The sequence below is a fragment of the Paroedura picta genome, chromosome 10 (assembly GCF_049243985.1).
Source record: "Paroedura picta isolate Pp20150507F chromosome 10, Ppicta_v3.0, whole genome shotgun sequence".
Lineage (NCBI taxonomy): Eukaryota > Metazoa > Chordata > Lepidosauria > Squamata > Gekkonidae > Paroedura > Paroedura picta.
This window is the reverse complement of record NC_135378.1, coordinates 76,624,821-76,648,690: the sequence shown is the minus strand read 5'-3', so window position 1 is coordinate 76,648,690 and position 23,870 is coordinate 76,624,821. Positions and strand designations below refer to the sequence as shown.

The window sequence follows — 23,870 nt, the reverse complement described above, 5'->3', positions numbered from 1 at the left end:
TTGGGCACTTGTTTTGTCAAAGGGCAGCCCTATTGGGTCTTTGGGATCAACTCTACCGGTCTACGGTTAAGTGGCTTGCTTATCTTCAGAAAAGAAAGAAGAAACATGTTGATGCTGAGTAGAGGTTAATGGGGGCAGAGACCTGGGCCTGGTCTGCACACAAAGGATAATGCACTTTCAATGTGCTTTGGCAGCTGGATTTTCCTGAGTGGAACAGGAAAATCTACTTCTAAAGTGCATTGAAAGTGCATTATCTATTGTGTGCAGACTAGGCCCTGGAGAGGGAAGAATATCTGTCTTACCTCTGGGCCGTTCTTTCCTTCCAGCCTTTTTCATATCTCGTCAATTTCTGCCGCTATCCCTTTGTTTTGAATCTGGCATCCAAGATGCAACTATTCTACTTGGACTCTACCAGCCTGCAAGAGGTCAGTGGTTCCCCTCTTTTTCTATCTTGCGCATATACGTAAGTCAGCCTCCTTTCACCCTTGTGTACTCTAGGCAGTTTACACTGTTTTTAAAATGTTATCTGAAAATAAAAGATATTATTTAAAAATCCACAAAAAGGCACCGGTTTGAAAACTCCCAATGATGATTCCCAATTTAAAAAAAAATCCTAAATTAAATCAAAAGCAGTCCTAAATAAAACTGTTTTCTGGAGATTGACAGGGAGGAGCCTCTTTGAGGAATTTGTTCCATAATTTTGGGGCTGCCACTAAAGAGACCCTTACTAATGTCTGCTCTTTTCCTCTCCCAGTGGCCTTTCAGCATAGCACCGGGAAGCAGGGCTGCTGGAGAGCTCTTCAAGAGCCCCAAGTTGACCAAAAGAGTTGGTCTTTTGGTCAACTTTCAAGAGCCCCAAGTTGACCTTGATCATTCTCCCAGCCTCACTCCCTCCACGCCAGTTCAGAAGACATGGGCTGAAGAGTGAGGAATTAACTACTATTGTTCTTTCCTCCCTACTGTTATATGAAGCTAACCTTCCCCCCCCCCCAGCCATCACCTTAAATTTGGACTAAGCACTGCAGTCATCATAGAGCGATCTCCCTTTTAACTTCACATATTCATTCATTTAGAAAGGTTGCCCTGTGCATTTATCTTGTGGAGCTATTAGCCTGCCATCTCAGAACTCCCATCACGTTTTCACGCAATTGTTCTAGCTCATGGTATTGAGGATGTTCTAATCCTGAGGAATGATAATTCTGGTGTCTTCCATTGTTGCGTTTGGCAATAACTTATGGGACATGGAGCCCCTTGGCCTTTGGGGAAAAGGTTTGAAAAACTTTGCACCATGCGTTGCAGTGATCAAAACTAGTGGCACATGTGTTTGCCAGAGATCACATCACCTGGAATGTGGTCGGTGTGTGCTTCAGATGAGGTTTTGGGAGGACTTGAGCCCTTGCTGATTACAGGGGAATTTTTACAGGGCAGTTTTCCAGCAGGAAAAATGAATTACACTCAGTTATTTACATCCCACTTGTCTCCCCAATGGGGGCTCAAAGTGGCTTTCAGTACAAAAAGGGAAGATGCAATAGAAGTAAACCAGGCAAAAGGGGTAGGACTGAGCAGGTCTAGAGCATGTTCTTTCCAGTTCATGACCCTCAGGCAAAGGAAATGGGCCCTTTTCCAAGGGCTCGTGCCTCTGGGCAAGCCAAGGCCTGTGTGTTAAGGAAGGGAAGCCAAGACAGCAAAGAAGGATGGGAGAAAGGGCCTTATCCAGTAATAATATTAAAGCCCAATAGAATCATAGAGACTAACAAGATTTCTGGGGTATAAGCTTTTGAGAATCAGAGCTCCCTTCATCAGATATGTAGTAATAGTATCTGATGAAAGGGAGCTTTGAGTTTCAGAAGAAAAATCTTGATCTCTCAGGTGATACAAGGACTCAAATCTAGCTGTTCTACTGCAGACCAGCACAGCTACCTTCTGACAATTACCCTAACATAGTATAACTACAGAGTTAGGGAAAGGAGAGGAGGGGTCCGTTTTTAAGCTGCAAGAGAATCTGGTGCAGAAATGTTCCCTCGATTCGCCTGCCTGTAGCTCCTTGCCCAACAGGTTGCATCAGGCAATGTCCAGAACAGGATGGCTCAGAAGCAGGTGATGGTACATGGGCATAGATTAGGGGTGGCCCAGCTGGCTCTCCAGACACCCATGGACGTACAGTTACCATGAGGCCCTGCCATCAAGGTCTCATGGTAATTGTAGTCTATAGACATCTGGAGTGACGCAGTTTGGTCACTCCTGGCATAGATGATAGGTGCTGTGCTGAACGGGTGGGGACTAAGAGACCCCCCTCCACAGTTATACTCTAGAGCAGGGGTAGTCAACCTGTGGTCCTCCAGATGTCCATGGACTACAATTCCCATGAGCCCCTGCCAACATCTGCTGGCTGGGGCTCATGGGAATTGTAGTCCATGAACATCTGGAGGACCACAGGTTGGCTATCCCTGCTCTAGAGCAGCCCGTGTCCAAGGAGGTAGGTGCGTACTGTATGCCTGCACCCTTCCTGAGCAGGGCCCCATTGGGGGTGGATGGGGTCTTTCCTGATGCAATGCTCAAGACAGTTGTGGAGTCAAGCAACCCTCTACCACCACTCCATGCTTGATAGTGTCTAAGTCAGTGGTCCCCAACCCCCAGTCCGGGGACCAGTGCCGGTCCATGGTTCAGTTGGTACCGGGCCGCGGCTCCTCCTTGTCTTCCTCCCCAGCTGCTGCCTTGGGGGCTGCCCTGCCACTCTGCCGCCAGCTCTCCCACGGGCTTGGTGCTCTCCGGTGGCCTCCATGGCTAGGTGTCCCCCTCGGCGTGGCACTGCACAGCTGCTGCTGGCAGCAACCCCCAGTGGGTGGCGGGAAGTCGGGGGAGCCGGCGGGAAAGCAAGTGGAGCAGGGGCTCAGGTGGTGGCGATGTCCCTTGGCAAAAGACTACCCCCCCCCGGGCCTCAGTGAAATTGTCAAGCATTGACCAGTCCCCAGTGATGAAAAGGTTGGGGACCACTGGTCTAAGTGACTAAAACATGAGTGCAATAACTCCTTTCCCCCTCCAGTGCATAAAGGGAGAAGCCCAGCAAATGTTGGCCTGCAACAGACTGAAGAGAGTTGATGAATATCCCAAACTGCCTTTCTTTCTCTTGCGGGTGCGTCGCCATCACCTTCTAGAAGATACTTTCCAAAAACTGAGCCAGGTGGACGATGCCTCCCTGAAAATGCAGTTGTTGGTGAGTTGCGTTAGGCGGTGTTGCCGGTCAACTCTTGGAAATGCTGCCAACAGCTGGATCTAGAGTGGGCAAAATGTGACTCAAGATTAGGGGCGAGCGCTTCGGTGCAGTTCGGCCACCTCGGTGATCCCGGAAGCCCGAGGCAGCCAGCGCCGCAGAGGGGCAGCTGTGGCGGCGGCATGCCAGCTGGTGCCCACATGCAGGCACAGAGCTCTGCCCCTGCGTACGGCTGCCAGCTGGCGTGCCAATGCCATCCTGCCCCTCCACACCGCAGCACTGGCTGCCTCAGGCTTCGGTGGCCAAACCGCACTGAAACACTCACCCCTACTCCAGACTCAATGGTAGATTGGACAGGGCTCCAGGGCAACCTGGAGAAAATGCAGTGGACCAGGGGTAGTCAACCTGTGGTCCTCCAGATGTCCATGGACTACAATTCCCAGGAGCCCCTGCCAGCATTAGCTGGCAGGGGCTCATGGGAATTGTAGTCCATGGACATCTGGAGGACCACAGGTTGACTACCCCTGCAGTGGACCATATCACAGGAAGTCATTGTAGCCTGTCTCCTCTCTGAAGAGGAGGACGATCAGCCCGCAGTAGCTAGAACTTGACAACTTGAACGACTGGTCAGTTCTTGTGCTCTGAATTCCCTTGCTTCAAAATGGCACACTAGAATGGCTTAATAGAGAAAGCCACAGCCTTCAGTTTGCAGGACCTGAGGCAGGCTGCCCATGATAGGACGTTTTGGTTATTAATTCATGGGGTTGCCCTTAAGCCTTGACGGCACATAAAGGTAAAGGTATCCCCTGTGCAAGCACTGAGTCATGTCTGACCCTTGGGGTGACGCCCTCTAGCGTTTTCATGGCAGACTCAATACGGGGTGGTTTGCCAGTGCCTTCCCCAGTCATTACCGTTTACCCCCCAGCAAGCTGGGTACTCATTTACCGACCTCGGAAGGATGGAAGGCTGAGTCAACCTTGAGCCGGCTACTGGGATCGAACGCCCAGCCTCATGGGCAGAGATTCAGACTGCATTTCTGCTGCCTTACCACTCTGCGCCACAAGAGGCTCCTTGATGGCACATAACACAAGTTAATTTCCTGGACATTTCCAAACACTTCTTTTCAAAAACTTATACACTCTTCCCCAGGAAGTACGCCAAGAGGTGAGCAGCCAAATACTCCGTAGTGTGTCAGAAGCCCAAATTGTGGCTCTCCAGATGTCCATGGACTACAGATACCATGAGTCCATGTTGATTGGCCATACTGTCAGGGGCTCATGGTAATTGCAGTCCATGGGCATCTGGAGAGCCACAGTTTAGCCACCCCTAGTGTAGAAGAATGCAGGAACAAAATGGTGGCTGCAGGAGGTAAAGCCAGCTACAAAATGGCTGCCCTAGCCTTACCTTCAGCCACACAGTGACTGTGAAAAGGATCTAGGAGTCTTAGTAGACCATATATTGAACATGAGTCAGCAGTGTGAAAGGCAAATGGCTAAAAAAGGCTAAAAAGGCAAATGGGATTTTGGGCTGTATCAAACGGAGTATCGTGTCCAGATCATGGGAGGTGATGGTACCACTTTACCCTGCTCTGGTTCGGCCTCACTTGGAGTACTGTGTTCAGTTTTGGGCATCCCCGTTGAAGAGGGATGTTGACAAACTGGAACGTGTCCAGAGGAGGGCAACAAAGATGGTGAGGGATTTGGAGACCAAGTAAAAGTCCATGTAAACTCCATGTAAAAGGCCCTTTCCTGCCTATTAAAAGGCCTAATCCCACTCACTGTCCCCATCCAGGGCTCTTGAGAAGAAACATGTCCCTAGTGACTGAGGGGATTTCAATGAAAAAGGGTGGCTACTTTCCTTGCCTCACATTCTGTCAGGTCAATACGAGCCATTTTTTTTAAATGTGGGTTTTGTGGCTGTTTTTGGCAGATTCAGTTTGATGGAGAAGTGGATCGACATGAAGGTGGAGGCATTGTGCTCGAATTTTTTATGTATGCCTTTGAGGAGATGATCCAGCCAGATTATGAGATGTTTACGTACTGCGAGAAGAATTCTCCGATGTGGTTTCCAACTAGGGTGAATTTTGGCTTCAGATAACCTTCTACTCATGAGGAAAGAATGGCGAATGGCACTTGCTCTCCCTGCCTATCATGATTTCGCAGCCTATCCACCCTCGCAGGGCTGTTGTGAGCATAATATAAAGCTGGGAGAGCTGCCTGTGTTGCCTTAGAATGAAGATGGGGCACAGTGTGATGGATGGATAGTTAGAAAGTTGTGGTGTTACTATTTGGCTTAAAAATATAAATGATAAACTAAAGGAACTTGGGTCAACCTAATTTAAATTTTAGACATGATGGTGTCAGTTTTAGAATATACTGTGTCTGCTCCGTCTATAGATTTACACATTTGATCTCCCTGGCCTAATTTAAGTTCTTCAGACAGGGAGATTATTGGAGGGGGGGGGATCACTCCAAATAGGGTTTTTCTGTGGTACGGTGAAGTGTTCAAATCTGGTAACCAGTTTTGTTCCCAGCCCAGTCCTTGTAAATATGAGGCAAATATTTGGAGACATATACGGAAGTCAAGACATCTTTTTTCCTATTTATTTGTTTGCAAAGGCCTTCCTTCACATCTGGAACTTCCATTTCTCTGAACATAATGTTCCTGAAGATCTGGATGCTGCTGAATGTGCTGTGACTTGCGCATTAGACTCATGTTTCTTAGATCCCCTGAAGGGAAGTTTGTGCAAAGAAATGACCAGGCTGTCATAGCATCAATGGCCTCCCTAGCTGACATGCTTAAACTGGGCTTTAAACACCAGAAGAAGAGTTGGTTTTCACACCCCATTTTTCACTTCCTGAAGGAGTCTCAAAACCCCTTACGATCACCTTCCCTTCCTTTCCCCACAACAGACACCCTGTGAGGTAGGTGGGGCTGAGAGAGCTCTGAGACAACTGCTGTGAGAACAGCTCTAAGAGAACTGTGACCAACCCAAGGTCACCCCTCTGGCTGCATGTTAAGGAGGAATGGGGAATCAAACCCGGCTGTCCAGGTTAGAGGCTGCCACTCTTAACCACTGTGCCAAGCTGGCTCTCCTTTACAAGAGAGTTACTAGACACTTGGTTTACGGTGTTACTTGATCTCCTCGGACTCGGCCGGCAAAAGCTCCAGGGTCACAAAAACATCAGAAGCCTCCAGCAACATGTTGAGAACAACACACAATTAAAAATGATTCACAGTGTGAAAAGCATAGGCCAGAACTGCCCTAACAGTTCTCCCTGCATGCAGAGGCCACTGGAATCAAACCGTCTTGCACGCTGACGGGCCATTCCAGGAGAAGGCCTCTCCCAGAGAATCTCTTGACCTAACTGTATGTTGATGGACAATCCAAGGCAGGGTTACTACCAGGAGAAGGCTGTCTGAGGAAGCAGATGGTGCAGGAGGGGTGCACCACAGTCTCATATTCTTTCTTAACTGCAGCCTTCAGCAGAGGTGAAAAAGTATTACCTCTTTGGGATCCTATATGGGATGTGCCTCTTCAACAGGGTCATTGTCTACGTGCCTTTCCCGCTGGCTGCCTTTAAAAAACTGATGGGCAAGAAGCCCTCCCTCGATGACCTGAAAGAACTGAGCCCGGTCTTGGGAAAGTAAGTGGATTAAACTTTTTCCTTGGTCAGTGTTCATCTCTCCTATCTAGCCATACGTTTCAGAATGTTAAAGAGCTGGAGCTATGCAATTTAAACCTGGGCTTCAAATAACCTATTCCCCCCTCCCTCTCTGTGCCTCAAAGGACAATCTATGGGGGCTGGCAGTCCACTGCAATTTATGATCTAACCTGGAGGGGACCATCTGGTCTCCTGGGCCCTTTCCTCAACCGAAGACCTAGCGTAAGAGCTCCATCTTATAGGCCCTGTGGAACACAGAAAGCTCTTGCAGTACGCTCAGCTCTTCCATGAGCTCATTCCACCAGGTCAGGGCCAGGACCAAAAAAGTCCTGGCCCTGGTCAAGGCAAGCTGCACCTGTCATGGACTAGGTACCACCAGCAAGTTAGTACCCACAGAGCGTAGCCTCTGCAGGGGGCATAAGGCGACAGGCGGTCCCCAAGATATGTGGGCCCACGAAGGGCCTTAAAGGTCAGAACTTTAAACCTGGTCCAGGCCGCAACTGGCAACCAGTGTAGCTGCCTCAGCACAGGCTGGATGTGGGCCCTCCAAGGTGTCCTGTCAGGCGCCCAGTGGCTGCCTCCTGTACCAGCTGCAATTTCCAGGTCAGAGACGAGGGTAAGCCAGTGTAGAGCGAGTTATAGAAGTCAGTTCTGGAGGTGACAGTCACATGGATCACCATGGGCAGACACTCTGAGGACAGGTAGGGTGCTAGGAGCCTCGCCTGACGTAGTTGGTAAAATGCCTGGCAGGATACCCTTGTAATCTGCACCTCCATAGAAAGGGAGGCATCAAGGATCCATCCCCAATTTCCTGGCAAGGGGTGTGGTGTTAAGTTGCATTCCAGCCAGGATGGGTAAATGTGCTTCCTGACCCGCCCCCTTCCTCCCTTGTCATAGGACCTCCATCTTGGTGGGGTTGAGTTTCAGGCGATTCTGTTCGAGCCACCCAGCTACGGCTTCCAAACATCTGGCGAATGGGTCCAGGGGGGAGTCTGGGCGGCCATACATGAGGAAACAGAGCTGGGTGTCGTTGATGACAGCCCAGCCTAAAACTCTGCACCAGCTGAGCCAGAGGGCACATAACGCTGTTAAAAAGTGTAGGGGAGAGCAGCGCCCCCCTGTGGAACTCCACGTTAACATCTGCCCTTCCGTTCACAATGGTTGCTACCAGAGCCCAGCTTCCGTCTGCCATGTTTTGGAATGAAATCTGGCAGCCAGCTTACCAACAGTCCCTCTGAGCAGTGAAGACCAGAGCTCCAGGGCAACAAATGGGGGTGGAATACCCAGCCACACCATTTAATAACCATTGCTTGTAACTGCTTAGAAAACACTCTCTTCCTGTTGTTTTGTTTTTGTTAATGAGGAGTTTGCAGGCAGTCCTTGATTATGAAAGGGATGATATGGAAGCAGAACTTCAGCTATGTTACAATGTGAGTATCTGCCAAATCTGTTACAATGTGAGTATCTGCGGGCACTAATCTGCGTGGTCCCTGGCCCTAGAGAGGTACGCCTGGCCTCAACCCGGACCAGGGCCTTTTCGGTCCTGGCCCCGACCTGGTGGAATGAGCTCCCAGGAGAGGTGAGGGCCCTGACGGAGCTCTCAAAGTTCTACAGGGCCTATATCTGCCAGGTCTTCGGTTGAGGCTGGGTTGTTTAAGAAAGCTGCCCCCCCCTCAAGGTTTGTGCTACATCATCAATCGAATCCATTGTGGAGGGGGTGGAAGACTTTCTCTCCTTACTTTTCTGCCATCTGGAGGTGGGCGGCTGTAAAGATCAGGGATTTTATGAGCTTTTATGTAATCCGCCTCGAGTCCCTCCAAGGAGGAAGACAAGACTATAAATGTAACTAAGAGATAAAGACTGGTGTGCCTGACACCATGCAACCTCTTTTGCTGACATTTCAGAGTTGCTTGTCATTTGGGGGGAAGAGCAGCCAATCAGCTACTCACATGCATTTGGCCCATTGGCTTTCCTGTCCCTTAGCCTGCTATATGTATCTTAATGGTTGTTCTCGGGCGATCCAGAGGGCAAGAGTAGAGCTATTGGTTGTCAGTCAGAGGATGGTAGCTGAGCATCATTGGTCAATTACCCTGGGAAAGGTGGGCTGTCCTTCACTAAAGGCAAGGTCTTCAAGTAGGACCTGCAAAGCCATCTGTCAGAGGTGCTCTCAGCGTGGGTTCTGTGCATAGACCCTGGGGAGTTGGACTGGATGGCCCAGATTTGAGATGTTGTTGACCTGGTTTTCATGGGGTTTGATTCTGCTGTATTTTCTGCTTGTTCAACTGGAATGACCCTCCCCACTATAGTCTCTGGGCCCTGTATACCTTTTGTCTGTCCAGATCCCACAATCCCAGATGGCTTCTTTAGAGTAGCGGTCCTCAACCCCTGGTCCGGGAACCGGGCCATGGATCAGTCAGTACCAGGCTGCAGCTCCTCCTCATCCTCCTCTCCGGCTGCTGCCTCAGGGGCTGCCCTGCCACTCTGCCGCCGGCTCACCTTTGGTGCTCTCCAGTGGCCGCCATGGCTGGGGCTCCCCCTCGGCATGGCACTGCACAGCTGCTGCTGGCAGCGACCCCCAGTGGGTGGCATGAAGTCAGGGGTGCTGGTGGGAAAGCAAGCGGAGTAGGGGCTCAGGCAGCGGCGACGTCCCTCGGCAAAAGACTACCCTCCCCGGGGCTCAGTAAAATTGTCAAGTGTTGACCGGTCCCCGGTGATAAAAAGGTTGGGGACCACTGCTTTAGAGGTCCAAAAAGCTGCTCTCTTGGTCCAATAGAAAAACCAGCAAGATCCAACCTGTTTATATTTTTATATTGTTTTTTCAGGTATCCTGGGACAACACAGATGTAGATTTGATTCCTAATGGTAGATCAGTAGCTGTGAACAAGGCAAACAAGTATGTAACCACACTGTCCTTACTTTTTTGCTTGGCAGCTGTCCTGTTCCCATCAGCTCCTGGTAGCTCTCTAATTAACCACTGAGCAGAAGGAAGCCTAGTCTAAAGATACATAGGAGTCCCCTAGCATCCCCTGAGGCCAGAGGAACATTGTACGCAGAGTCCATTAGGAGGTTCTTGAGACCACCGCTTTGATTCTTCATGCAATTCTTGTAGCTATCATCCCAAACCCTCTCCCTCCCAGGTGTGGTCCCACTCACCCATCTCAGAGTTGCACTGTATTACACCAGAGGAGCACCACGCAACTCCCATCTGCTTCAGCTTTCTTCTACCAGCCTCTTCCAATATCCGCCTTCCTCCGTTTTTATATCCCCAGCTTTTCACCTGGCCCTTTGAGTTAAGCCTCCTCCCCCAACACCTTCTCTTCTTTTCCCTGCTCTGCTTCACAACTCCTGAGGCCAGAGAGCCTTTGCAAAGTTTGCCCCATTGCAGCTTTCTAAAAGATTTTTTTTTAAAAAAACAACTCTCTTCCTTTTCTTTGATGCAAACAACCTGGCACGGCGACACCCTCTGGCATTATCCCCAAGCGAAAGTGTAAGCGTCTATTGCAATGGATTGATTACCAGCCCTGAACTGAAATTCTTGCTCTGTGTTTAATGTTCGGTGACCCTGATTCAAGTCACTCCCGCGCTTTCTAGCCCACTTCCCAGGATTGTAGTGATTCTTGTGCGCAGTTTCCTCCCTGTAAGCTCCCTGGTGGAAACAGAGATAGGATACAACCGTTCCCGTGATGTTTTGGTGGGGGAAAGCACTGCCAAGTCACAGCTGAGAGGTTTGAGGGTTTTGGCCCCATGAGGGTTTTGAGATAAGAGACGTTCAGAGGTGACGCCATGGCCTGCCTCTGCGTAGCAACCCTGGACTCCTTGCAGTCTCCCATCCAAGTACTGGCCCGAGCTGATTCTGCTTAGCTTGCAAAATTGGGCTATCCATGTTAGGGCTTAGTGCGGTTTTAGGAACAGATTGAGTTTAAGAAGAAGAAGAAGAGTTGGTTCTTATATGCTGCTTTTGTCTCCCCAAAGGAGTCTCAAAGTGGCTTACAGTCGCCTTCCCTTTCTTCTCCCCACAACAGACACCCTGTGAGGTGGGTGAGGCTGAGAGAGCCCAGATATCACTGCTCTGTCAGAACAGCTCTATCAGGGCTGTGGGGAGCCCAAGGCCACCCAGCTGGCTGCCCGTGGGGATTGCAGAACCGAACCCGGTATGCCAGATTAGAAGTCCGCACTCCTAACCACTATACCAGGGGTAGTCAAACTGCGGCCCTCCAGATGTCCATGGACTACAATTCCCATGAGCCATTCGCTGGCAGGGGCTCATGGGAATTGTAGTCCATGGACATCTGGAGGGCCGCAGTTTGACTACCCCTGCACTACACCAAACTGGCTCTCAAACTATAAATGTGTATGCCATTGTGATGGTTGTTTGTTTCAGTCAGTACAAAACTGATCAGTGGACAAGTTGGCAGACTTGCTCTGTGGCTTTTCAGGGAGGCACTGACTGGTTTTCAGAGCTCTGAGCTTCCGTTGAAGAAGCAAGACCTTCTCTCCGAATCCTTTTGCAGTTTCCCTGTTTCTTTCTTCAAAGGAAGGACTTCGTCAGCAAGTATGTAGATTATATCTTCAACAAATCCGTGGAAGGAGTTTTCGAGGAGTTCAAGAGGGGTTTTTATAAAGTCCTGGACAGGCGTGTCATTGACTTCTTCGAGCCCCAGGAGCTGATGGACATGGCGGTTGGGCATGCGAATTACGACTGGGATGTATACGAGAAGGTTGGTGCAGCCACCAGCTGGACTAGGATCACTCTTTTTCTGCATCTGTAGCTTTTCTCTTACATCTAACGTTTCCCTCCCTTCTTTTCAAGAACACAATATACTGGGGTATGTATAGTCCAACACACCCTACCGTCAAGATGTTCTGGCAGGTTTTCCATGAACTAACTTTGGCTGACAAAAAGGGCTTTCTGTGTAAGTATTAGTAGGGTTTGAGGGTTTTTTTTAAAAAAAGAATCTTGCCATTCCTCATAAGAGTATTTTTTGGGAGGGTATACATGGTTCCCCCATCCTTTCCATCTATACCAGTGGGTCTCAACCTGGGGGTTGGGACTGCTTTGGGAGTCGAGCAACCCTTTCACAGGGGTCGCAGCAGGGCAAGCAGCTTGGCCGGGGGGGGGGAGCACCATCCACACAACAGCCTTGCGGGGTAGATAGAGTGTTCGTCTGTCTGGAGCAGCAGAAAAGAGTGAGGTCGGCATGGTGGGACAAGAGGCAGAACTAAACTGAGAAACCCGGGGGAATTTATATATAAGCATGAACAATGGATCTTCACGCCATTGGTCAGTTTCGGTTTAATTTCTGTGAAAGAACCCTTGCATAATTTTATGGTTGAGGGTCACTACAACAAGAGGAACTGGATTCAAGGGTCGCGGCATTAGGAAGGTTGAGAACCACTGATCTATACAGCCTGCCTCACAGGGTGGCTGTTAGGCTAGAGGTGACTGTAGCTCACTACAAACAGGATGATGTTGTCTCATAATTTGGTAGGCTTTTGTTCAAAGCAGTATTGTCGATGACAAGCTGTTGCTCTGTTCTACCTGCACAACGATCTTCCAAGGTAGATGGAATGAGAATTGATGGTTCACTCGGGAATCTTTGTGGCTGAAACAAGCAGGGCTTCTACCTTGGAGTTCCAGCTCACACAGTGGACCCCATTGAAGTATATGCTTAGGGCTGCCAGCTCCAGGTTGGAAATTACCTGAAGATATTGGAAGTGGAGCATTCCAAAGATGCTGATTTCTCCAGGTGAACTGACACCTGGAGACCAGTTGCAATAGTAGATCTCCAGTCATCACTTGGAGCAGGGGTAGTCAAACTGTGGCCCTCCAGATGTCCATGGACTACAATTCCCATGAGCCCCTGCCAGCTTTAGCTGGCAGGGGGCTCATGGGAATTGTAGTCCATGGACATCTGGAGGGCCACAGTTTGACTACCCCTGACTTGGAGAATGATAGAACTGTACCAATATTTCCTGACAGGTTATGATTGTTCCCTAATCTGTGTGTTTCTTGTTCAGTGTTCGTCTCAGGAACTGACCGAGTCCCTGCAATGGGGATGGATTACATGAAGCTAACAATTCACTCGCATAAGGCGCTTTCGGAAGATCACATCCCCGAGGCTCAGACCTGCTATAGCCTCCTCCTTTTGCCCCCGTACTCCACAATAGGAAGACTAAAGGAGAAACTTCTCCAGGCCATTGAGCACAATCGGGGCTTCGGCAAACAGTGAAACATACGTCGGGGCCTTGGAAGGAGAACTTGGTAGCTTAGCCTTTTGTGCATTCTTGGGAAATATAAGGAAATCTACAGGGCCTTCATGTGGTTTAAAGCCGTCGATTGTCGTGGGTTTCCCTGCATTGTTCCTGAAGCTTTGCTTTTTGCTTACCTGTAGCCTGTTTTACAAAACACACTGGCAATTAAACAATTTCAGTTTGCACCCAACAGGTTCTCAGTGGCCTTTTACTTCCATATAGCCTTTTTTCATTCACTGGGCTGTTTCCGAGCACCTAAACAAGGTTCTGTACAACTGCATTCCTAATTTCTCATATGTTGTCATACCTTTGTAAAAACTAGAAAGAAAAGACATTTTTATGGTTTTTACAGCCTAATCGCAGAAACACCAGAGTTTTCAGGTGTGAAATATATATTGTTGTCAGTCTGACTTTGGGGGATTCTATTGCTGATATTTCTGTTTAGCTGTCGTTGCCGCTGTGAATTCAAAGGCCTTTAGCATAAATCCTTCATGCAAGAATCTCCAATCACTCCCAATAACCAGGCTTCATTTAGGAAAATATTTTTTTTTTTTAGAGAAGATGATTAAGATCATCACAGGGTCCTTGTTAAGACTGGGGATTCTATGCAAGCACCCCCTGATCGACCCAGAGCCCTTGGCCCCTCCCTGTGCCAAACGGTTTGGGTGTGAAGGGTCCATGTTATGGAACAGCCACCCTGGCTCCAAGGTCTCCCAGATTCTTCCCAGGATGACAGGGCAGAGATTGTGGTTTTTCACACTTAGATAACGCTGGGTGGAATAGCTCATGGGAGCATACTTAGCATGTCAGCGACCCTAAATGGATTGCAGGGCACAGGCAGGAAATGGTACAGCATCAAACATCCAGAAGGACGTACGGCAAAACATTAATCAGGGCTTTGACACTTCAGATGTCAAATTCAGATTAGGCCATGGCTCAGTAGCAGAGCACACCGGTTTTGCCTGTGGAATGCTGCTTTTTTAATCACCCGCTAGAAGTAGTAGGGGGGTATGAAAGATGCTGGATAGAGACTGGACAGGCCTTGATAGAAGAAATACATTCAATGTCAAGAAGGATTTGGATATTCCTGAAGACTTGAGGTCACCATGCCTTAACTGGAGGTTGGCAACCCTTCCCAACTTGGAAGGGTGGGCTTTAGGGGAAGGGAAGGGTCCTCCATAGGGGACAATGCCATACAGTTCACCTTCCAAAGCAGCCATTTTCTCCAGAAGAATAATTAAGAAAAATAAATTAGGGCTACCATATTTTGGAAAATCTCAAGAGTGACTTACAATTATCTCCCCTTCCCCTCCCCATAACGCACCCCATGAGGTAGGTGGGGCTGAGAGCTCTGACAGAACTGCACTGAGAACATCTAACAGGACTACAAAATATGAATCCTAACAAAACCTTTGTTGGTCTTAAAGGTGTTATTGGTCTCCTCTATTTTGTTGTGCTGCTTCAAACCAACACAGCTACCCACTTGAAACTAAGAGGACTGTAACTAGGCCCAAGGTCACTAGCTGGCTGCATATGTTGGGATGGGGAATCAAACTTGGCTCTCCAGATTCAAAGAGAGCCAGTTCGGTGTGGTTAGGAATACGGACTTCTAATTTGGTGAGCCGCATTTTATTCTGCCCTCCCCCAAATGCAGCCAGCTGGGTGACCTTGGGTTTGCCATGGCGCTGATAAAACTGTTCTGACCGAGCAGTAATATCAGGGCTCTCTCAGCCTCACCTCCCTCACAGGGTGCCTGTTGTGGGGAGAGGAAAGGGAAGGCGATTGTAAGCCACTTTGAGACTCCTTCGGGTAGAGAAAAGTGGCATATAAGAATCAACTCATCTTCTTTTATACCCCACTTGTCACTGCCTGAAGGATTCTCAAAGTGGCTTACAAATGCCTTCCCTTCCTCTCCCTACAGCTGTGAGGTAGGGGAGGCTGAGAGAGCCCTGAGACCATGGCTCGATCCACACAGCACTTTCAGAGCTTTGACAAGCCCTAGATCGCCCAGCTGGCTGCATGCGGAGGAGCAGGGAATCAAACCAGGCTCACCAGACTAGAAGCTGCTGCTCTCAGCCACTATACAAGACCCCTGCTATTGAAGCTGTGAGAATTCTTACTAACAAAAAACATTCCTAATCCCCCAACCCTAAAAGAGGATTTCATTTTTCCCAAAAAGGCCCAAAGAGTACAAACGTCAAACACAATAAGTTTCTTCCAAAAAAAAAGAGCACACCTGGTAACTCATCACTAACGCATACATAGTACATGATTGCGGAGGGTCTCCACGCCTTAGCGGGAGGTTGGCAACCCTTCCCAACTAGCGCAGCCGGCCTCAGGGGGAGCGCAATCAGCCTCGTCCGTGGTGGCGATGACACCCTCATTTACATGTGCAGATTAAGGGGGCGTGGCACTTGCTAAAAAGAGGCGGAGTCATGGCGGGGGGGGGCAGTTTCGTCCTCCTCGCCGATCCTTTCCTCCAGCCGAGAGCAGCGATCAGGCTCCGGCCGCCGGTTGCACTTTCCATTTCCTCGGAGGCGCCGCCTCTCGAAAGAACAGCCTGCAAAAGACTCTTTCCCTCCGCCCGTCCGAAGGCGGCTGCAGAGGCGAACTCGAACGCGGAGGCGCTCCGGAAGGTTGCCGGGCGTGTGCAGAAAAGCCACCGCTCCTCTTGCGGACGAGCCTGGACTGGGCGCCCTAGGAGCGAGGTCGGGGGCTTGGCGCTGGATCGGGCGCCCGTCCGCCAGAGAGGACTTTGCCGGCGTCTGGCGAGAAGATGCCCCGGCAGCAGCGGGCCCCTGGGCGCTGTCCGGGCTTGCCTTCGCCTGCCTGCTCGTGGCTCTGCTTCCCCAAGGCGCCGTTCTTCCCCGCGGACCCGGGAGCCGTCCGCCAGATCTGCTGCAAGCGAGGCTGCCTGGCGGTGGTGAAGACCGACGGGACGGTGGGCGTTTGGCACAGCGCTGAGAAGGCGGGCGGCCAGAGCAGGGAACCCAGTGAGTACAGGGGGAAGAGCAGGGGTAGTCAAACTGCGGCTCTCCAGATGTCCATGGACTACAATTCCCATGAGCCCCTGGCAGGGGGTCATGGGAATTGTAGTCCATGGACATCTGGAGGGCCGCAGTTTGACTACCCCTGGGGCAGAGAGATCTGCTCCAGCTGCAACGTCTCCTTCACTGACCACGAGTAGATACGGGCTCACCCGAAGGTTAAGCCTCACTGAACATGAGAAGATACCTTCCATCAGTGATATGGCCAACAGTGGCCCCTTTAAGGCCAGCCAAGCCTCAACTTCTGGGCATCAGCTTCTGTGTCCAAGCTAGCTTGGCAGAGGCTGTCCAGGATCTCAAGCTGAGGGCTTTGACATCACCGCCTCCTTCAGGCCTTTCAGATGGAGATGCTGAGGACTGAACATGGCATCTTATGCATGCCAAGCTGATGCTCTGGCTCTGAGCCACAGCTTCCGGGCCTGAAGAAGGCTACAAGGGAGCTTTGAGTCTCAAAAAGGCGCACCCTGAAACTCTTGTGGGTCTCTAAGATGCTTATGCACCCATCCATGACCCCCCTTGGTCATCCCATGCGACCACCCTGCAGCCACCAAGCCAGCCCCCAGAAAGTTGCTGACAGGTTCTGAAAAGCTGCTTCCATGCCTCCCCTGTCCCAGCGTCCAGTGGTTTGCATAAACAATAGCACTTCTTCCTTTAGCCTTGACATTAGGTCAATTCCACATAACCATAACATCAGCATTGGCCATAGGGATCCTCCTCCTGCAAGCTTATCCAAAACAGCATTCCAAAAGACAGCCAAGTATCTACTCTCCTGCAAGCTAGGCCTGCTGGTTTAGAAAACAATTCTGGAAGCAAAAATCTTATCCAATTTCTATTAGCTGGGCACAAGGTAGAGAAAATCCGTCACCCCTCATTCCATCAATGGTCTCACAATGCCCTCTGATTAGAGTAGGGGTCTCCTCTCCCATGCACTGGCATTCCTCCACCAAAGTTGGTAGCTCCCCCCCCCCCAAATCTTCCACTTGATAAAAGCTTATTTTTAGCATAAAAGCAAGAACCCACCTTAGCCAGGAGGCCTTGTTCGAGTGGGTGCTTTGCTGGTGTCACGGATTCAATTAATTGGTTTCTCATGGTATACACGGATAAAACATCCCACTTGATCAGGAAGCTTTTTCTTACGTTTCTGGCAGTCAACATTTTTTGTTCACCCTGGTTTTGCCATCTGCTGGCTGAAGGCTTATGCCCACATCAGTTTCAGTTTCCATTCTGAGGGTGGTTGTCTGTTGTGTTTTTTGCATCCTCTCTAAAGAAGTCTTTCTCAACTTCTCTACTGTTGAGAAACCCCTGAAACATTCAAGAAACCCCAGAAGAGGTGTGATTGTGCAAAATATAGTTTGAAAAGCCTAGCTGTGTACATGCCTACCCCTTCCGAACCCCTCCAGGCCCATCATCGACCATTTCGGGAAGGGAATGGTCGACATGACGATATATGGTTATATCACCTGATAAATGTTTAAGAAATGTATATAGATTTGTTAAATATTTATCAGGTCATCTTTCTATCATCTGTCAATCAATCAATCAACTTCCACCCATTAGGGAAACCTTTCCAGGGCCCCCAAGAAATCCCAGGGTTTCATGAAATCCTGCTTGAGAGACTGCTCTAGAGAAACTTCCCTGTGTATAGATATCCGGTTATGAACTATCTGTTGGGCTTTTGCATCCTTGCATAGGGGCACTCTTCCTGTTGGAGAGAGGAGCAGTGCATACAGGGAGAATTGTGTTATGTTTTATCAGTTAACAGAATCTCAGTCTGTTGTCTCAGTAAGTTACTGTAAGAAAAAGAAGTATGATCTCAACCAGAACTTATAAGACTTGAATCTATGCTTGTTATCACAATTTAACCAATTGAGAAGAAACGAGGAAAGCCTGTTAGCTGTACAAGAAACATTCTTTGCATTTGTTAACTGTGAATATAAGTCAGCAAATGTGTTTAACAGTTACGCAAAGAGACTGATTATATCAAGAAAAGAAGAATTGCCCAAGTGGATAATAAACTGATCTTAACTGATACAGCAACATTGTCCCAAAACAAAAATCCCCCGCTTACTCTGCCTGGGATTCTGTGAAATCTAAAGGCTGTCACATAGATTTATTCTCACATTCAGCAAGGATATGGGTTTAAATCAGGAACCCAGCACCAGAGTCAATTTTTACGATAGTATTACAGTCAAGACTCTTAATCAAACACACCAAGCAGCCTAGAATGGACCTTGCTGTGTTTACCTTACAGAGAAAATGTAGCAGAGCTTATTTTGACCTCTTTTTCTTTCTGTCAGGGTAAAGGAAAGCACAGCCATAAGCTGTTTGGTGCTGTGTCTTCACAGTGGTGAGCAGGCAACTGACTGGCCTCCAAGCATATCTATTTATCTATAAATACGCTAGCAGGGGCTCATGGGAATTGTAGTCCATGGGCATCTGGAGGGCCGCAGTTTGACTACCCCTGCTCTAGAGGAACTAGTTGGCCACTGTGTGAGATAGAGGGTTGGACCAGTAGTCTGATCAGTAGCAATGCTCTTCTTCCGTTCTTATGTCTTGGTTGATCTTGCAGGGCACATTAAGCTGAAAAAGAATGTCAAGGTGGAGGCTGTGGACTGTGAAACATCTCACCTGCTCATTCTCTCGTCAAAAGGAGAACTTTCTGAGCACAGCCTTGCCCTTCAAAATGTTAAATCAAAGCCAAGGTGAGACATATTGCTTTACACAGTTTGCAGTTTGGATGCTGTCTGAAGAATTACGAAATTTCTGAAATAACCTAGATTCAAATGAGTAGTCGTATTGGTCTGAACTGGACTCTGATTTTATTCTGAAATAACGTCCATGTTTCCACAGCAAAGTAGCTAAACTGCATGTCATTATGCAGAAAACTTGCAGAGCCAGTTTTGTGTAGTGGTTAGGAGTGCGGACTTCTAATCTGGCATGCCAGGTTTGATTCTGCGCTCCCCCACATGCAGCCAGCTGGGTGACCTTGGGCTCGCCACGGCACTGATAAAACTCTGATCGAGCAGTGATATCAGCGCTCTCTCTTATCATGCCCTCCACATGATGCATACAGAGAAGTAATTAAAATTAATAAGGCGCTTTGAGCCTCCTTCGGGTAGGGAAAAAGCGGCATATAAGAACCAACTCTTCTTCTTCTTCTTCTTCTTCTTTGCTTATTTGTAGGCCTTGATAGTATCGGATGATGTAAACATAACTCTGATTGTTGATATAAGTTATTGATTTCAGATAATCATAGTTCTTATACTCTTCCTTCCCACATTTTAAAGCTCTTAACGTTGTATGCTTAAATGATTTGCTCAGATCTCCCACAAGGAATGTTACTGCTTGACCCCTTTTGCCTGTGCCCTTCTCTTTTAACAGACATCTGACAGAATTAAGAGGCAAGTGGATTATTCAGCTTGCCTGTGGCGACCATCATTCCATGGCCCTGTCAAAAGGTAAAAGACATTTTTCATACAGCCAGCATGTACGACAAGTCTGAGAGCTGTGGCATCCTGTTTCCTTGCTTTTTCACAGGGTGCTGAACACAGGCGGGGGAAAAGTAGATTTGGATGCTTCTTTTGACAGCTCCTAGGAGTTGGTCATTGCCCTCCCCTGGATAGCCTAGGCTAGCCCAATTTAATCACATCTTGGAAACTAAGAAGGGTCATCCCTGCTTAGCATTTCTATGGGAGATCAGCAAAGGATACCAGGGTTGGGACATGGAGGAAGGCAATGGCAAACCAACTGTTAATGTCTCTTGCCTTGGAAACCCGATGGGGTTGCTCTAAGTCAGAGGGTCCTCACTGGAACATCTTGGAGGAACTTGATGGAACTTGTGACCACCGGGGTGCTCATGAACTAGTAGAGTCTCCATTAGTTATCAGTTATACATGTTACAGACTGTTTTATGTATTGTTCTCTGTTATGATGTAAACCGCCCTGAGCCTCCGGGGAGGGCGGTATATAAGTATGATAAATAAATAAATAAATAAATAAATAAATAAATAAATAAATAAATAAATAAATAAGTCAGAAGTGACTTGGCAGTATTGAACCCACACACACGGGGGGGGGGGGAAGGGTCTGTCTTTGGGACAAAAAGATACCTAGAGCCAAAATTTATGAGATAAAAGGGTCATAGTTGCTCCCAAGCCTTCCTCGACATAGTGGGACAAGAGGCAGAGGTGAACTGAGAAACCCTGGGGGGGAAATAATTTATATACAATAATGAACAATGGATGTTCACGCCATTGGTCAGTTTTGGTTTAATTTCCGTGAAAGAACACTCGCATAATTTTATGGTTGGGGGTCACCACAACAGGAGGAACTGTATTAAAGGGTCGCGGCATTAGGAAGGTTGAGGACCACTGCTCTAAAGAAACTTCCCTGCTCATAGGTACCCAGTTATGAGCTATCTGTTGGGGTTTTGCATATGGGCATTCTTCGTGTTGGAGGGAAGAGCAGTGCATGCAGGGAGAATTCTAACTTATGTTTTGTCAGTTAGCGTCAGTTAACAGAAGAACCTCAGTGTGCCAGCGATTGCCTCTGCTTCTCCATGCTTGTGTGTCTGAGACAGAGCGAATGTCTCAGTAAATTACTATAGATACAAATGGGCAGCTGTGTTGGCCTGAAGTAGCACAATAAAATCAGAGTCTTTTAAGAACAACAAAGATTTATTCAGGGCGTGAGCTTTCGAGGGCAAGCTCACGCCCTCTTCGTCTGACTTCAGTAAATTACTGTAAGAAAAAGAAGCATGTTATGGACAAAGTTTGCCTCAGCCAGAACTTATAAGACTGCATCTATGCTTGTTTTTACAATTTGACCAATTGGGAAGAAAAAAGAACAGCCTGTCAGCTGTACAAGAAGTGCTCTTCGTGTTTGTTAACTGTGAATATGAGGAAATAGATGTGTTTTATCAGTGAAGAAAACGGAATTATTATTTCAAGAAAAGATGAACTGCCCTAGTGGAAAATAAACTGTTTTCCATTGGCAAGGATATGCCGGGAGGGCGCTGTTGGGGGGGGGGCATTAATACAAGCTCTGTAACTTGTGAGTCCTCTGGGCCAGCTCTCAAGCTCAAGTGGTTTAAAGATGAAATGGTAGAATCCTGTGAACACATCCTTCTGCTGCTGCCCACGCTCCTTAGAGTAGCGATCCCCAACCTGTGGGCCACAGACCACATGTGGTCCTTCGACTAATTGGAGGTGGGCCCCGAAGGACGCCTTCTCCCCCCCCCCTCCCCGGCCCTTTACTTCATCCCCCCCGGCCCTTTACAACACACTTCATTGTTGTGGCATGGCTGTATCTTATTTTGAAGGGATGTTTAAACATTACCATAGCGATCAGAGAGCGTTAGGGCAGTGGTTGAGAGTAGAGGAGTAAACTACCCCCCACTGGGCCTCAGTAAAAGGCGTTGAGTGGTCCCCGGTGAGTGGTCCCCAGCATTGAGTGGTCCCCGGTGATAAAAAGGTTGAGGACCACTGCCCTAGAGGAAGGTTAGGATGCGAAGCAGATAACCTCTCGTTAGGAGATGAAGCAGATAGCTTCTAGTTAAAGTTGGAGTTTGGATGTGTGTTCTGAATGTGTGCAACGCATGTACTTCTCTTTTGTATGTTGTATTAAGGAGGACAGCTCTTCACCTGGGGTCAAAATGAATACGGTCAACTTGGCGTGGGAAGAGAGATGAGCTCTGCCAGGGAACCACAGCTGGTGCAGGCACTCGAAGGCATTCCTTTAGCCAAGATTGCAGCCGGAGGATCTCACAGCATGGCCGTCTCTCTGTCTGGATCCGTCTACTCTTGGGGAAAGAATGCCTTTGGGCAGCTGGGACTTGGGCATACAGAAGGTGAGCAGAGTCACAGTGATGGAATAGTGAAATCCCAGCTGCCCATACTGGTCCGACTAACCCTCTGTGACATCCTCTTGCACGAAGAGCCATCCACCCTCTACATCGCTGTCTCAAATAGATCAAGCTTTCACTAGGGTTGCCAGCCTCCAGACGGCACCTGGATATCTCCTGCTGTTACAGTTGATCTCCTGCCATTACAGCTGATCTCCAGATGACCAAGATCAGTTCTCCTGGAGAAAATAGCTGCTTTGGAGGGGGGGTCTCTGCTGAGGTCCCTCCCTACTCTCTGCCCTCCCCACACTCCACCCCCAGAAATCTTCAGATATTTCCCAACCCAGAGGTGGCAACTCTAGTAGTCACACTCACTACATTTCTTGCCTCTTTAAAAATGCAGAGAGAGAGAGAGAGAGAGAGAGAGAGAGAGAGAGCGCACCATGACCATTTTACATTTCAAGTCTTATTCACAGAAACATCAGCAGACAGGGTAGCCCAGCCTGCTTTAGTAATAAGCTCTCACATAGAGTTATTGGGGTTGGGGCTCAAACACTGCCACCATTTATTCATATTCTATTATTTGTACACGCACACACAGAGCGCATGATATTAAGTTGTGTTTCTTTCAATTAGGAACACAGCCCACAGGGTTAATCAACTTTTCCTAATGTTCTTGTCTTTTCCAGTGGCTTTCTCATAATGTGACCCAAGCCTTAGTCAATTTAGCTTCTAGGGAGAGATCAGTCTTGATGTTTTTTCTAGAACCACCATTTGTCTTTTTGGTGGTCCACGGTATTCACAGAGCTCTCCTTCAGCACCATGTTTCAACTTCCTTCCCGTCAGCTCTCTAAGGCAGGGGTAGTCAAACTGCGGCCCTCCAGATGTCCATGGACTACAATTCCCAGGAGCCCCCTGCCAGCGTTCGCTGGCAGGGGACTCCTGGGAACTGTAATCCATGGACATCTGGAGGGCCACAGTTTGACTACCCCTGCTCTAAGGCATAGTATGCCATAATGAAGAAAGAGAAGACAAAGGGAGCTCCTGTGTACAAGAGTAAAATAGCTGACCACCCCTTCTCATAGGGCCTTCTTGCTAGCTATAGGGCATCAGTATTACAATAGCTCATGATTTCTGCCCTCAACTATAAGCAAACAATTCCTTGATGATGATTGCAAACACATTCATAACACAGACATTCATAACACTGCCCCCACCTGGTGAAATGCAGATTGCATTGCAGATTTCAGACACTGAGCATTGGTGTTATTCATCTCTCTGTCGCTGGTTGATGATTGTAATAAACTGATTGAACATTGATGGTTTTTACCACCTTGGAGCCTACTTGTAAAGCCATTTGTTGGCAAAAATATTAAACAAAGCCACCCAACCTAGAAAGTTCTGTGTGCAAGTGGGCATTGTAAATGAGTTCATCTTGCCCCACAAGTTTTAAAATCAATTTTAATTACTTCTCTGTATGCATCATGTGGCGGGCATGATAAGGAAAGAACAAGAAGAAGAGTTGGTTCTTATATGAGGTGGGTGAGGGTGAGAGAGCCCTGATATTACTGAAGAAGAAGAAGAAGAGTTGGTTCTTATATGCTGCTTTTCTCTACCAGAAGGAGTCTCAAAGTGGCTTACATTCACCTTCCTTTTCCTCTCCCCACAACAGACACCCTGTGAGGTGGGTGAGGCTGAGAGATTTTTCTCTGATATTTCCCTGATATTTCTGCTCGGTCGGAACAGCTTCATCAGTGCTCTAGCGAGCCCAAGGTCACTCAGCTGGCTGCATGTGGGGGAGCGCAGAATCGAACCCAGCTCGCCAGATTGGAACTCTGCGCTCCTAACCACTA

The 23,870-nt window shown here is 48.4% G+C and overlaps 2 protein-coding genes across 3 annotated transcripts in view; both read left to right on the top strand.

Annotated features, from left to right (window-relative positions):
• LOC143819358 (putative E3 ubiquitin-protein ligase HERC6) overlaps nucleotides 1-13,318 on the top strand; it is a 31,478-nt gene extending 18,160 nt beyond the window's left edge. Inside the window, exons 15-23 of the mRNA XM_077300917.1 lie at nucleotides 327-425; nucleotides 3,044-3,214; nucleotides 5,141-5,287; nucleotides 6,692-6,858; nucleotides 8,240-8,306; nucleotides 9,699-9,769; nucleotides 11,411-11,594; nucleotides 11,687-11,789; nucleotides 12,895-13,318. Coding sequence (XP_077157032.1) covers nucleotides 327-425; nucleotides 3,044-3,214; nucleotides 5,141-5,287; nucleotides 6,692-6,858; nucleotides 8,240-8,306; nucleotides 9,699-9,769; nucleotides 11,411-11,594; nucleotides 11,687-11,789; nucleotides 12,895-13,106 — 1,221 coding nt within the window. The 3' untranslated portion in view covers nucleotides 13,107-13,318. The remainder of the gene's footprint in view (nucleotides 1-326; nucleotides 426-3,043; nucleotides 3,215-5,140; nucleotides 5,288-6,691; nucleotides 6,859-8,239; nucleotides 8,307-9,698; nucleotides 9,770-11,410; nucleotides 11,595-11,686; nucleotides 11,790-12,894) is intronic.
• A 2,368-nt stretch (nucleotides 13,319-15,686) lies between these two features.
• LOC143819355 (putative E3 ubiquitin-protein ligase HERC3) overlaps nucleotides 15,687-23,870 on the top strand; it is a 34,031-nt gene continuing 25,847 nt past the window's right edge. Inside the window, exons 1-4 of one of the 2 annotated variants that reach the window (XM_077300913.1) lie at nucleotides 15,687-16,121; nucleotides 18,745-18,877; nucleotides 19,557-19,633; nucleotides 21,802-22,023. In XM_077300913.1, the coding sequence (XP_077157028.1) occupies nucleotides 15,905-16,121; nucleotides 18,745-18,877; nucleotides 19,557-19,633; nucleotides 21,802-22,023 (649 nt within the window). In that variant the 5' untranslated portion in view covers nucleotides 15,687-15,904. Of the gene's footprint in view, nucleotides 16,122-18,744; nucleotides 18,878-19,556; nucleotides 19,634-20,705; nucleotides 20,917-21,801; nucleotides 22,024-23,870 lie in introns of those variants that run through there. The other variant, XM_077300914.1, reaches the window with a different exon arrangement.